Genomic DNA, 16,093 nt, shown 5'->3' with positions numbered 1-16,093 from the left:
ATGTAGGGATCCGAAAGGGCACCTGCACCCCAATGTTCATAGCAGCAATGTCCACAATAGCCAAACTGTGGAAAGAGCCCAGATGTCCACTGACAGATGAATGGATAAAAAAGATGTGGTATATATACACAATGGAATATTACTCAGCCATCAAAAAATATGAAATCTTGCCATGTGCAATGATGTGGATGGAACTAGAGGGTATTATGCTAAGCGAAATAAGTCAATCAGAGAAAGACAACTATCATATGATCTCACTCATATGTGGAATTTGAGAAACAAAACAGGATCATAGGGGAAGAGAGGAAAAAATAAAACAAGACAAAATCAGAGAGGGAGACAAACCATAAGAGACTCTTAATCATAGGAAACTGAGGGTTGCTGGAGGGGAGGGGAGTGGGGGGGGATGGGGTAACTGGGTGATAGACATTAAGGAGGGCATGTGATGTAATGAGCACTGGGTAATATATAAGACTGACGAATCACTGGCCTCTATCTCTGAAACTAATAATACATTATATGTTAATTAACTGAATTTAAATTAAAAAAAATTTTTTTTAAAATAAAGTAGGCTCCATGCCCAGCGTGCAGTCCAACGCAGGGCTTGAACTTACGACCATGAGATCAAGACCTGAGCTGAGATCAAGAGTCTGATGCTTAACTGACTAAGCCACCCAGGCACCCTACAATCTATTAAGGCAGATTGTTGCTCAACTTCTAGCTGCTCCACTAGTCAGCTGTGTGATCTTGAATAAGTAAATTCCTCTCTTTATAAGCTTCATATTATCTATAAAAAGAGGATATTAACACCTGCCCCAAAAAGCTGTTGAAAGGATTAAAGGAGATAATGCATGTAAACCATTTAGTAGAGGCCTTGCCTGTGTAAGTGCTATCATCATTTTCTCTTTGAAAGGCAGGGAACATATAATACTATTTTGTCTCCTTCACAGTGCCAAAGTATGAAGTGTTCAAATATTTGTAATTTGAAAAACAAATCAAGACATAATCTAAAATATGGTCATTTATTTCCTCCCACATTATATACCCATTGTTAGGAGCATCAACAAGCAACAGCAGTATAATCCTTTCGTTCTCTGTGCTCCCCCTCTAGTGGTGATCCTAGAAGGATACATGATATAAAAACGCAGTATGGAACCAGAGGACAAGAAGTCATGGGGATGTAATATAGTTAGTTAATACTGTACTGTATATTTCAAAGTTGCTAAAGCAGTAAATATTAAAAGTTCTTCTCATAAGAAAAAATATATGTAATCACATGTGGTGAAGGATGTTAACCAGACTTATCATGGAAATCATTTCATAATATATCCATATTTCAAATCATTATATTGTGCAACTGAAACTAACAATATTATATGTCAATTTTATCTCAATTTTAAAAGAAGAATTCAGGATAAACTGTCAAAATAAACTTCAAAGTGAAGAGCTAGCTCCCTCAGGCAAAATATGCAGGCTTAATTCAACTACAAACAGAAGACATCTAATGCAAAAATTTTCTAAAATGCTTCTCAAGGTTAAGTTGTTGCCAAAAATTCATTCATAGAAAGCTCTAATTTAAGCAAAACTAAGTATTTTCCTGTTCTGTGAGACTCTGCAGATCCTTTATGAGTTGTGATTTCCCAGAAGTTTTTCTCAAACTATAACCAGTAAATCTTTTTTCTAGTAGACTACCTGTCACTATTGTTAACAATGGCTGGGGAATATCTACACTAGAAGCCTATAAAATTATATTAATAATAAAGAATTAGGTACTTAATAGTTATTTAGCCACAAGTTAAAAAAACAATCATGCAAATGGGGTGCCTGGGGGGCCCAGTCAGGTAAGCATCCGACTCTTGATCTCAGCTCAGGTCTTGATCTCAGGGTCTTGAGTTCAAGCCCCGCATTGGACTACAGGCTGAGCATGGAGCCTACTTAAAAATCATGCAAATGGATAACATGAGATCAGAGGACACACTGAGAATGATCTTAAAGAAACATAATCTCAAAATGAAATGCATTAAAAAAAAATTTTTTTTAAGATTTTATTTATTTATTTGAGAAAGAGAGGAGAGACAGTGAGAGAGTATAAGCGGGGAGGAGAACGAGAAGCGGGCTCCCCGCAGAGCAAGGAGCTTGATGTGGGGCTCGATCCCAGGGCTCTGGGATCATGACCTGAGCCAATGGCAGACGCTTAACCACTGAGCAACCAGGTGCCCCAGATTGGAATGCATTTTAATTAAATCTTTAGATATAAGCAAGTATTCTTGATACTTTATATACATATTTAATAAATGTAAGTCATTTCATAATACTTGTATTAGTTTAACAATAAAAAAATAATATAAAACTAATCTATTTAGTGAAGACATAATTTCCACAGACTTTAAAATGATTTATAAGGTACTAAAATATGCCATTATTTCCTCATCAGTATCAGAAAAGAGAACCAGCACTAGGAAAATATTTTTAAACTGCAAACAAAATAGTACAGGTGAGATCTTTACCTGGGATTTCCTCTTAGTGCAGCATGGTGTAGAGCATTAAATCCATTATTATTTGTAATGGTAACATCTGCTCCAGCTTCTAGAAGAACTGCCAGAATGTCATCACGTTTCTTACTTATCGCATCATGAAGAGGGGTATCACCTTCAGAATCCTTTTTTTTAATTTAGAGAGACTTTCATTAGTTCTTGAACCAAACATCACATGTAATATTAATATGTATACTGAACTACTAAACAGAAGCCATATCCAGTAACCTTCAATAAACATCCTGTGTTAAATTTTAAGATGTAGGCAAGAAACATTAGCCTCATTATATTAAACTCATACTCAATCTCGATGGAAAACACAATGAACATGTTGTAGCCTACCAAAGAAAACGAAAAATAAAATTAAAAAGTACCCTCAAATATGAGTCAGCTAATTACAAAAATCAATGAGGTGAAAAGCTGCCCCCAGAATTCATTAGTTTAAAATGGCTTACTATACCAGATTCCTACCAGTCAGTAATCATTATGTCCTAAACTTTCAAAACAAACCTAACACCAGTCTTGGGGCCCTAGAGCAATGAATTGAAAGTCAATAGTCCTTAACCTTGGCTGCACATTAGAGTCTGTAGGGGAGCTCTTAAAAAGATACCCAGGCACAGGGCGCCTGGGTGGCGCAGTTAAGCTTCCAGCTCTCGGTTTCAGCTCAGGTCATGATCTCAAGGTCGTGAGACTGAGCCCTGTGTCAGGCTCCATGATTGACACAGAGTCTGCTTGGGATTCTCTCTCCGTTTCCCTCTGCCAATCCCGTTCATGCATGAGCATGCATTCTCTCTCTAAAATAAATAAATACATCTTAAAAAAAAAAAAAAAAAGATACTCAGGCTGTTCTCCAGGACAACTAAACCAGAATCTCTAGGGGTGAGACCCAGGCATTAGCAGTTTTTCAGAGCCCCCCAGCTGAATATATTATGTAGTCATGGGTGAAAATATTAATCTAAATGTTGTCAAGGGGCAGGAAAGTGGCTAACTAATCAAAATAGAAACAAATGTAAAAGAAAATTTAGCAGTCTCGGTCTTCCTTTTTTTCAAGCCGACTACCTTTTTCATCAATCAACTGATTTAGTAGATTATCTGCATAAGTGGGTAATTTAGACCTCATTTATTTCATAGTTTCATAAATACTATTCTCAGTTAAGTCATACCTATGGTTTATACCATGGTTGCTAAATTCAGCCTGCCACCTGTTTTTGTAAATAGTTTTATTGGAATTCAGCCATATACATCCATTTATGTATTATCGATGGCTGCTTTCATGCTACAACTGCAACACTGGATAGTCATGATAGAAACTACATGAAAGCCTAATTATCATCTGGCCCTTTACAGAAAAGGTTGGCCAATCCCAGGCATATCCTCATCTACCCTCAAAACAAATTCCTAACCCAAGTTCAATCCAACCAGCCACTTTCCAGCCTTCTATCTAGTGGCACTAAAAATTCAGTCTTCAACTTGAGATAGGCTTTTTTTTAAGATTTTATTTATTTACCAGAGAGAGAGAGTACAAGTGAGAAACAGCACAAGCAGGGGGAGCGGCAGGCAGAGGGAGAAGCAGACTCCCCACTGAGCAAGGAGCCTGGTGTGGGACTCGATCCCAGGACCCTGGGATCATGACCTGAGCCAAAGGCAGAGGTTTAACCGACTGAGCCACCCAGGCGTCCGAAGGGATGGGTTCTTAATATGGCTGGAATAAGTTTCTACTGGCCCTGATCGTCCTTCCTTCTGGTCCCCACAGTAGCTATTCCAAACATTTATCACTCTTCTCAATTACCTTTTCTATACCTATTACTCCCCATTCACTCTCAACAGATGACTTTGTCTGCCATTTCAGACCCCCCAAAATCAATAGGTACAAATTATCTCTCCTTCAACAGATCAACACCCTCTAATTCCTCCCCCATCCTCCAATTCTATAATCCACTTAGAGGCTCTAAGTTCCAAACCCTGTCAGTTCCAAAATGCTGTGCCTCAGAAATATCAGTCTCTCAAAACCATCTAGCTGAATAAAATCTCCAATTCTTTCAGATCCCAAACCCTCAGTCCCATTACTCCTATTTTTCTTCTTTGTTGCTTCTCTGACATCTATCCAATCGAATCCATCTGGCTGCTAAAACTGTGGACAGGAATCATCTCTTAAGTGACTCTTGACTCAAAAATTAGGTCCTACTGAAAATCAACCCTAAAACCCTGTATATTTTCCAAAACAGAAAATCTTCCTAAACTAATGACTAGACCAAGACCCGAAGATAAATTAAGCTACAACTGAAATAATTTAGATAAAGTAACTATCATTAAATGCAGCCTATTATACTTCTTAAGCTGCTGAAGCTGAGTCATGATCAATAAAGTGAAATCAATTCATAAGCTGATATTTTTGCAAGGGAATCCCCATCCCCACCCTCCAATATAGAACCAATCTACTGACACTTTCCTTAAAAAGTCTTTTCTAAGAAGAACAGCTGCCAATTTTATCACATAGAATGATCAAACAAAAATGAACTGATAACAAAGGAATGCTTACCACAGAACTTAGTATTTCCTCTTAACAGAATCCTAGCAATGCCCGCAGAATATCTGTCATTAAAAGTTTTACCTGGAGACTAGGATGACAGCCGAAGTCCAATAAAGTCTTCACAACCTGCAGATGGCCTTTATTGACAGCGATATGAAGTGGCGTCTGTCGGCGCTTGTTGCGAGCATTCAAGTCAGCACTGCCCCGGTGCAGTACTTCTATAACAGCACCTTCATCTCCAAAAGCTGCATGGTGAACGGCTCTATCTCCATCTTTATCCTAAACATATTTAAATCTGAATTAGTGAGCAAAACTTTTAGAAAGAAAAATAAAACCTGAAGCTATAATAATTCAGTAAGAACTGATGTGAGAAGAGAAAACACAGAATGGAGTCAACAAAATAACTTGAAATGAAATTCACTTGAATAGCGATTAACTCCAAAGATAAATGATGAACCTGAATCAATACACTATGTCACATACATACTAGACCAATATTTATATCAGAAGTAGTGTGATCTGGGCGCCTGGGTGGCTCAGTCGTTAAGCGTCTGCCTTTGGCTCAGGTCATGATCCCAGGGTCCTGGGATGGAGTCCCACATCGGGCTCCCTGCTCAGCGGGAAGCCTGCTTCTCCCTCTCCCACTCCCCCTGCTTGTGCTCCTGCTCTCGCTGTCTCTCTCTGTCAAATAAATAAATAAAATCTTAAAAAAAAAAAAAGTAGTGTGATCTTTCATTACTCTTAATTTATCAGCCATGATAAGCCAACATTAGGAAAAATGCTAAATTATGATACAACTATATATATATAAACATTTTTCCATTTAAAAATTTTACAAAGGCTTTTTAATGACATAAAAAAAATATAAACATTAGTTGAGTAATTTAAAGAAGAAGAAAGGATGCCAAACTGTGATCTCAATTAACTTTGAGACCATATTAACATTGGTTATCTCTAGCTGGTGAGCATATACTTTTCTGTATATTCAAGAACAAAAAAAAATTAAGTACCACCGTAAAAGATAAAAATGAAACACAAATCAGCATAACTTCATATATCCAAAATTCCAAAACTATTTCAGAAGAATTAAGTAGGTATGCCTTACCTTTTAAAATAGGCCTATTTCTAGAGATGAGAGGTAGAGAAAGACCTGATTGCTTAAATTTTTTTTTCATGTAGGAAACTTTTTTTTTTTAAGAGAGAGAGCTTGTGCAAGCATGGGGGAGGGGTGCAGAGAGAGACAGGGAGAAGAGAAGCCCAGTGCAGGGCTCAATCTCATAACCCTGAGATCATGACCCCAGCCGAAATCAAGAGTCCAATGCTTAACCGACTAAACCACTCAGGCGCCCTGTAAGAAACTACTTTCTAAAGGGGAAAAAAAATGCCTGTACTGCACCATGAAGATAATATACATAGTTCACACCAAAAAAGAAGTCCCATTACTTTGCTAGGTGCAGACAGAGATGGGTATTATAAGGATACTATCCTTATTCCAGACTACCTCTCAAATTTTAACACCCAGAGAAGTAAGCATGTTTTAAGACTTTCTCCAGAGCAGTGGTTCCCAACCCATAGTTCTACCCCCTCATGGACTCCAGCTTTAGCAAGTGGTTTGAAAATCCATATAGTACTCAGGATTATTTGAACTACTTTTTACAGATTTAAATTAAAAACAAAACAAGAGTTCATTCAAAACAGCTGCTGAATTCAAAATAGTCTTTGGTCTTAGCGTATTTTCTCAGACAGATATTTAAAGTAAAACTGCTTGTGTAGGAGTCCACAACAACTTGACAGCCACCTTTTTTTTTTTTTTAAGATTTATTTATTTATTTATTTGACAGAGAGAGAGAGAGAGACACAGCGAGAGAGGGAACACAAGCAGGGGGAGTGAGAGGGAGAAGCAGGCCTCCCGCCGAGCAGGGAGCCCGATGAGGGGCTCAACCCCAGGACCCTGGGATCATGACCTGAGCCAAAGGCAGACGCTTAACGACTGAGCCACCCAGGCGCCCCTTGACAGCCACCTTGAGAAGGTAGGAAACTACGACTCAGCAATACTTCTACCTTACTAATAATCTAGCTAAACCAAAGTAGGAGTTTTTGTTACCTGTCAACCTTGAGCATAAAGGAACTGGCACACTACCACATGAAAGATTTAAGATTCAACTAATGTGCCCCTGGGCAGCATTATATTTAAACAACCCAGAGAAACAAGCTTTTTACAAAAGAATATTTTATGTCTACATGTATGTGTATGTGTTTGCGAGAGACAGAGAGAGGAACCTCTCTAATGGTATGTTTCAAAACCTTAGATTTAAGCTCTTCCTACCCTCCAATTTAGATTTATTTTTTCTTACAATTTTTAAGCCAATCTACGTGGTTTTCCTTATGTTAAAAAGAACATAAATCCACTAACACTCACTGAATAAAAACAGGAACTATTTCTAAAATGCACCACACGTTTATGGCTGTTAGAAAACTTACTGTAACACTGTTATACATCAATTTACGTGGGGAAAAAAACCTAAAAAATAAAAACCCCTAATATATGTATGTCAAAAGGATATACGTGAGAAAAATTTAAAGAATTTGTAAAATACATACACTAGAAAGTAACAATTAAATTTATTTCGTTTTTCTTCCAAATAAAAAACCTCAGTTGCACAAAGATCTTAACTAACAGGGTTTGCTGTTTTCTGAATCTATCTTAAGTATTTCAAATAAACCTAATAAAAAAAAAGCTCATTATTATGACTCTGATACTGGCACCAAGTGAGATGTTGAGGGACACTATTACAGCTGACCTCAGTAAAGTTATCTGAAAGGATTTGTACAGGGGCCTCAAATTAAATCTAAAACCGATCTTGGTTCTTTCTACCCTCTTATCCCCTCTCTTTCCAGTGAACTCTGCAAAATCTGCTCATTCCAGTCTTCCCTAGCTTAGCTGACAGAACCAGAGACCATATCAAAATCCTATCTATAAGTCATGCTCACCTACTTCGTGTCCCTGAGCCACAATTTATAAAAGCACCAAACTCTATGGCTGTTACTCCTCAATTTATGCTCAGATCTCTTCTCTCTTCTCCAGTTCTACCACTAATTAATTCAGGCCTTGATTCTCACTCACCTAACTTACTGCCATAGCTTACCATGCCTCCACTTTTATCTTACCCCAATCTATTCTTCACACACACACACACACAATTCCCTCTGTAAAGCACACAATTTATGTTTAAAACTCTTTAATGTAACTCTGTAACAAACAAACCTCTTCTAAAGCCTACTTCTGTGGACCACACCTGCTGCCCATCATCGTCCCACATATAAAACTTTAACTTACCAACTTATCTGACCCACTATGTTCACATACAACTTATTTGACTCCAGACTTCAATGCTCTTATTCATCACCTTTTGGCTTAGAATAGACATCCTTTACAACTCAACTCAGGCAACCAACCTCTACCCTCTGAAACCTCCCCTCTCACAAAATTCTCTTTTATTATCACACTATAGTATAATTATTTGTTTTCAAGTACACTTCTTTGACTTTGAGCATATTGGGGGCTACAACTGTATCTTCATCATCTTTATTCCCAGGATGCACCACAGTGCCTACGAGCTAGTAAGAACCAAAATGGGTATTGAGTTGAATCTTTAACATGCCTTAATTATGTTTTTTTTTAAGATTTTATTTATTTATTTGACATAGAGAGACACAGCGAGAGAGGGAACACAAGCAGGGAGCGTGGGAGAGGGAGAAGCAGGCTTCCCGTTGAGCAGAGAGCCCGATGCGGGGCTCGATCCCAGGACCTCGAATTATGACCTGAGCCGAAGGCAGACGCTTAATTGACTGAGCCACCCAGGCGTCCCCTTAATTACGTTTTTTAAATGATTTTTTTACTGTGGCAAAATACAAGTAACATAAAATTTACCATCTTAACCATTTTTAAGTGTAAAGTTCAATGATATTAAACACATTCATACTGTTATGCACCCATCACCACCATCTCCAGAACTCATTTTACAAAACTAAAACTACACATTTCACACAATAATTCTCCATTGTCCCTCTCCCCAACTCCTGGAAACCATCATTATACTTTCTGTCTCTATGATTTTTGACTACTCTAGGTATTTCATATAAATGGAAGCATACAGTATTTGCATTTTTGCAATTGGCATCATGTCCTCAACAGGTTAATCTCTATTGTAGCATGAATCAGAATTTCCTTCCTTTTTAAGACTAAATAATATTCCATTTTATGTATACACCATGTTCTGTTTAGTCATTCATACATCATGGACCCTTGGGTTGTTTCCAAGTTTTAATTACTGTGAATAATGCTATGAACATGGGTGTAAAAATATCTCTTTAAGACCCTAGTTTCAACTCTTTGGGGTATATAATTCAGAAATGCAATTGCTGGATCATATAGTAATTCCATTTTTAACAAACCTCCATACTGTTTTCCACAGTAGGTATACCATTTTACATTCCAATAGTCCAGAAGGGTTCCAATTTCTCCACATCCTCACCAACACTTTTTGTTTTGTTTTGTCTTTAAAGATTTATTTATTTGTCAGAGAGAGAGAGAGCAGCACAAGGGTGGGGGGGGACAGAGGGAGAAGCAGGCTCCCCGCTGAGCAGGGAGCCCCATGTGGAACTCGATCCCAGGAGCCTGGGATCATGACCTGAGCCGGAGGCAACCGCTTAACTGACTGAGCCACCCAGGCGTCCCTGTTTTGTTTTGTTTTTATAGTAGCCATCTGACTAGGTGTGAGGTGGTATCTCATTATGGTTTTGATTTGCGTTTCCCTAATGATCTGTGACGTTTAGCATCTTTTCATGTGCTTATGAACCATTTATATATATTCTCTGGAGAAATGTCTACTCAAGTCCCTTGCCCAGTTGTGAATCAGGTTTTTTGCAGTTGCTGAGTTTTAAGAATTCTACATATATTCTGGATATCAACCCATTATCAGACATACAATTTGCCAGTATTGTCCCACATTCTGTAAGTTGCCTTTTCATGGTTGATAGCATACTTTGGTGCACAGAAGATTTTAATTTTCATGAAGTTCAATTTGTCTATTTCTTCTTTTGTTGCCTGTGCCTTCAGTGTCATACCCAACAAATCATTGCCAAATCCAATGCTGGGAGCTTTGGCCTGTTTTCTTCCAAGCTTTCACATTTCCGGTCTTTGACCTATTTAGTTAATTTCCATAGACAATGTTAGGTAAGGGTCCAACTTCATTCTTTGGTACATAGATACCCTGTTTTCCCAGTACCATTTATTGAAAAAACTGTCCTTTCCCCACTGAACGGCCTTGGCACCCTTGTCAAAAATTATTTGACCATGTATTCAAGGATTTGTTACTGGACTCTATTCCATTCCATTGGTTTATATATCTGTATTTATGCCAGTACCACACTGTTTTGATTATTGTAGCTTAGTAGTAAGTTTTGAAATCAGGAAGAATTTAGTCTTCCAAATTTGTTATTCTTATTCAACATGGTTTTGGCTATTTGGGGGTACCTTGAGATGACATACTGAATTGTAGGATGGATTTTTCCATTTCTGCAAAAAACATCAGTTTGGACAGTTTTGGTATCATAACAATACAAATTCTTCCAATCCATGAACATGAAATATGCTTCCACTTACTTGTATCTTCTTTAATTTCTTTCAGCAGTTTCATAGTTTTCACTGTACAAGTCTTTCACCTCTTCAGTTAAATTAATTCCTAAGTATTTTTTTATTTTTGATGCTATTATAAATGGAGTTGTTTTCTTAATATCCTCTATTGATTGTTGACTGTTAATGTACAGAAATGAAACTAGATTTTGTGTTTTGCTACTTTGCTGAATATCTTAATTAGTTCTTAAAGTTTTTTGTGTAGAACTTTATGGTTTTCTACATATAGGATCATATAATCTGCAGAGATAATTTTACTTCTTCCTTTCCAATGTGAATGCCTTTTATTTCTTTTTCTTGCCTAATTACTCTGGCTAGGACTTCCAGTACCATGCTGAATATGAGTGGAAAAGTGAGCATCCTTATCTTTTTCTTGATCCGAGAGGACAAGTTTTCAGTTTTTCACATATGGTTTTTAGTATGTCAGGGTAGTTTCCTTCTATTCCTAGTTTGCTGTTTTTTTTAATCATAAAAGGGTACTGAATTTAATCAAATGCTTTTTCTACATCAATTGCGATGGTCACATAGTTTTTCCCCTTCATTCTGTTAATGTGGTATATATCACACTGATCAATTTATGTATGCTAAACCATCCTTCATTCCAAGAATAAATCCAACTTGGTCATGGTGTATAACCCTTTTAATATGCTGAATATGGTTTGTTAGTATTTTATTGAGGAATTTTGAATCAATATTCACAAGAGATACTGGTTCATAGTTTTCTTATACTATCTTTGTCTGGCTGTGATATTAGGGTAATGCTGGCTTCATAGAATGAGTCAGTAAGTGTTCTCTATGTTATTTTGGAAAAATTTGAGAACAAATGGTTTTAGGGGCAAGCCTGTTGGGACGACACCCCCCCCCTCCTGAGAGCTTTTTCTGTATCCTCACTTAATAAAACTCTATCACTTTATTCACAAAAAAAAAAAAAAAAATGGTGCTAGTTCTTTAAATGTTTGGTAGAATTCATCAGTGAATCAATCAGGTCAAGGGCTTTTCTTTGGAGATTTTTTTTTTTTAAGATTTTATTTATTTGACAGAGAGAGACACAGCGAGAGGGGAACACAAGCAGGGGGAGTGGGAGAGGGAGAAGCAGGCTTTCTGCCGAGCAGGGAGCCTGATGTGGGGCTCCATCCCAGGACCCTGCGATCTGGACCTGAGTGGAAGACAGACACTTAACAACTGAGCCACCCAGGCGCCCCTGTCAGGAGATCTTTTATTACTGATTCAATCTTCTTACTAGTTATAGGTATATTCAGATTTCCTGAATTTTCATGATTCAGTCTTAGTAGGTTTTGTGTTTCTAGGTATTTGTCTAGTTCATCTAGGTTATCTCATTTGTTGTCATATAACTGTTTACGGTACTTTCTTATAAACCTTTCCTTTTCTGTAGAATTGGTAGTAATGTCCCCACTTTCATTTCCAATTTTAATAATTTTGAGTGTTTTTTCTTACTCAATCTAGCTAAATAAACATTTATCAGTTCTGCTGATCAAAGAACCAACTTGTGGTTTCACTGATTTTTCTCCACTGCTTTTCTATTATTTATCTCTGCTCAAATATTTATTATTTCATTCCTTCTGCTATCTTTGAATATAATTTTTTTCTAGTTCCTTAAGTTGTGAAATTAGGCTGATTTGTGATCAATTTTTTTAAATGTAAGCATTTATAGCTATAAATTTCCCCCTTAGCACTGCTTTCACTACATCCCACAGGTTTTAGTATGTTTTGCTTTTGTTTTCATTCATCTCTAAGTATTGTCTTATTTCCCTCACAATTTCTTTAATCCATTCATTGCTTAAAAATGTTATTTAATTTCCACAAATGTGTGAATCTTCCAGTTTTTCTTCCATTATTTATTTTTAACTTCATCAAAGTGTCAAAGAAAATACTTTGTAAGACATCTACCTTTTTAAATCTATTGAGACTTAATTTGTGACTTAACATACAGTCTACCACAAAGAATACACGAGGTGCACTTGAGAAGAATGTATATGCTGTTGTTAGGTCGTGTTCTGTACATGTCTGTTAGCTCTAGTTGGCTTTATTGTGTTGTTCATGTCCTCGTATTTCTTTACTTATCTTCTATCTTGTTTTCTATACATTATTGAGAATAGGATACTGAAGTCTCAAACTAGTATTATAAAAATGTCTTTTTCCCTTCACTTCTGTTAATTTTTTTCATATGTTTGTATGCTCTATTATTAAGTATATAAATATTTATAATTGTTATATCTTCGTACTGTATTGTACTTTTTATTAATATACAATGTCCTTAGTCTCTTACAACCTTCATGATTTAAAGTCTATTTTGTCTAAAATTAGTATAGCTATCCCCGCCCTTTTTTGGTTACTATATGCATTAATATCTTTTCCCATCCTTTCACTTTAAATCTATTTGTATCTATGCATCTAAAGTGAGTCTCCTATACACAGAATATATTAGACCATTTTTTAATCCCTTCTGCCAGTCGCTTTTTATAGTTTAATCCACCCATATTTAAAGTAATTATTGATAAGGAATAACTTGTCATTTTGCTCTAAGTTCTCTAGATGCCACATAGCTTTTGTTGCCTCATTTCCTACATTACTCTTTTATATTTAGTTGATATTTTGAAGTAAAAAACATTTTACTTAACTTCAATAACATATAAAAATTCATTTAAAAGCTTTGCGCAGTGGCAGTATCATAGCCAGTGAGGTTTATCTGTGGCGCAATTATTGCTAATTGAAAATTCATTTACAGGGACGCCTAGGTGGCTCAATTAAGCGTCTGCCTTTAACTCAGGTCACGATCCTAGGGTCCTGGGATCGAGCCCCGTGTTGGGCTCCTTGCTCAGTGGGGAGTCTGCTTCTCACCCCTCCTTCTGCCCCCTCCCCCTGCTCGTGTTTTTTCTCTATCTCAAATAAATAAAATCTTAAAAAACAAAAACAAACAAACAACTCATTTACAGCTCTATCCACAACCCTTTCAGTTACTGTTATCACAAAATTACAACTTTGTACATTGTGTAATCAAAAACATAAACTAATAATTTTTAAAAATCCATCAGTTTCTTAAATTATATAGAAAACAAAATGTGGATTTACAAACCAAAGTTATGATAATGCTAGATTTTAGACTAATAATTTTTTAATGTATTATCTCAAATCATGTGGGAAACAAAAAGAAGAATTATAAACCACTATTAAAATAATGCTATCTTCTATAACTGCCTACATATTATACTTTTATTGAGATTTTACTTCCTCATATGGCTTCAGGTTACTAATATTTTTTCATTTCAACCTGCAGGACTTCCTTTGGGATTTCTTGCTGTCTTAATTTCTCTGTCACTTTTGGAGGAGAGTTTTGCTAGATAGAGGATTCTTGGTTGATAGGGGTTTTTTTTTTTCTTTTTAGCACCTTGAAAACATCAGTCCACCACTGTCTTCTGGCTCCAAAGTTTCTGATGAGAAATCTGAAAACCTTACAAGGATCCCTTTTAAGTGACAAGTCACCACTCTTGTTGCTTTCAAGATTCTTTGGCCTTGGCTCTTGGAAGTTTGATTATAATGTGTGCCCTCCCCTGGACGTACCAAGATTTCAACAGAATCCGGAGTTCTAAAATAGTTACATCAGAAAGAATTCTGCCAGTGCAGTTGTTATCTAGGCAGGGAGATGAATTTCTACTACTTCATACCCCACTATATTCCCAGAATCTTCTCAGTAACCACTGTGATTTTTAACATCAACGGAATTAAACATTTCCTGAACATGCTGACACTTTCAGTAAATTAGTTCAACTATTTTATTATCCCTAAATATAATAAGTAATATTGTACTTCATCTTCTTTTTCCTAAAACTCATTTAATTCATCAAGATGCTGGTATTCTAATCATACTAAAACTTCAACACAATTGTTTGGAAGTAGTATATTCTGCTTGATTCATTGAATATTTATTGGGTGCCTACTACAAGCTCAGTATTGTTCTGGACACCAGAGATACAGCAATGGGCAAAATAAAGTTCCTACCCTCATTGAGTTTACGTTCTAGCAGGGGAGACAGAACATTATAAACAAAATAAGTAAATAAAATGTAAATGTTAGGTAGTAAAAAGGCCAAAGAAAAAATACCGCAGTTAAGGATTAGGTAGGACAGCCAAAGGATGGCCTCCCAGGGTGGGTTTGATTAAATAGCTGAAGGGAGTGAGAGAGAAAGCAATGAATAAATAGCTGAAGGGAGTGAGAGAGAAAGCCATGAGGATATCTGAGGGAAGAAATGTGAGGACCAGGGTGGTAGCAGCAGGAAGGTTAAAACTGCTTAAATTCTGGTTATATTCTAAATACCCAATAGGATTTAGTGATGGACCAGATGAGGAATATGAAAAAACAAATCAGTGATGATTTCGTAAAGCTCAACCTGAGCAACTGAAAGAATTTGCAGGTAAGGGAAGACAAAAACTCTGGCTGTCTCCTTTTAAAGCTTGACATTTTTTGTTGGGGCAATCTCAGATTTTAGTCTGCCTTCCTATAAAGGGCAACTTAAAAGACTGTTTTCTGGGTCTTACAAATCTAATCTTTTGTTGACACTCCACATTCTTAATAGTGCCAGTTTTGGGGGGTGTAGAGAGGTGGGGGAGCCTCCATTAAGAATCTGAATTAACATCGATCCTCAGGAACTATGTACAACAATTCCTAGAGCCATTTTAGAGGTTACTATCCTGAGTCCTGACTTGTTTTTAAGAGAATTTCCTTAAACTGACCAGTCTTGAAGCCTACTTGCCCTTTCCTTCTCAGTTTTACATTTACATAAAATATTTCTACAGCTTTGTTTTCATTACTAGATAAGAATCAGACAGAATTAGTATCTGTTTAAGAAACCATATTCTCTGCCTTCTGCCAGTTGGAAAGAAACAATCAAAGGCAATAACACCATTAGATTCCCTTGGTGTCATTGTATACTATAAATAGAGTTTCCCTTACTCCACAGCCAACCCTTTACTATCATAGATAAGGAAACTGAAGCTTATACCAATTAAACTTTTTGCCCAGTATCACTTTAGACAGCAACAATACCATAAGGTGGGTTTTCTGACAAAATTTAGTATTGTTCTCTATTAGTCCTCACCTTCAGAACAGTTTTCATTGAATTTAAATGATAAATTTAGTACTATATTATTTGTACTGTATTTGAACAGTAGACAACTGTAGTATATATTTGTACTGTATTTTGAAAACTTTTTTTGTAAATGACATACTTTTTTAAACTGGTCTTTCATTCCATCCTCCACACCTTTCTTATTATAATTCATCAGTGGGGAAAAAAAGTACTGAGTCCCTGCAGGATCC

General features: G+C 36.6%; 1 protein-coding gene and 1 non-coding gene across 3 annotated transcripts in view; one reads left to right on the top strand and one right to left on the bottom strand.

The window, feature by feature from the left end:
* MIB1 (mindbomb E3 ubiquitin protein ligase 1) overlaps positions 1-16,093 on the bottom strand; it is a 133,989-nt gene that overhangs the window by 47,824 nt on the left and 70,072 nt on the right. For both annotated transcript variants that reach the window (XM_027576776.2, XM_027576777.2), the window contains exons 11-12: positions 5,146-5,343; positions 2,508-2,659 (exon numbers count right to left, since the gene is read on the bottom strand). In XM_027576776.2, the coding sequence (XP_027432577.1) occupies positions 2,508-2,659; positions 5,146-5,343 (350 nt within the window). The remainder of the gene's footprint in view (positions 1-2,507; positions 2,660-5,145; positions 5,344-16,093) is intronic.
* Positions 13,427-13,564, top strand: LOC113913443. The gene has a single exon (XR_003517215.1). It is a non-coding gene; the product is annotated as a U4 spliceosomal RNA (small nuclear RNA).

The sequence above is a fragment of the Zalophus californianus genome, chromosome 14 (assembly GCF_009762305.2).
Source record: "Zalophus californianus isolate mZalCal1 chromosome 14, mZalCal1.pri.v2, whole genome shotgun sequence".
Taxonomy (NCBI): Eukaryota; Metazoa; Chordata; class Mammalia; order Carnivora; family Otariidae; genus Zalophus; species Zalophus californianus.
Note: the sequence above shows the minus strand (reverse complement) of the source record. Positions and strands in the feature narration are given on the sequence as shown.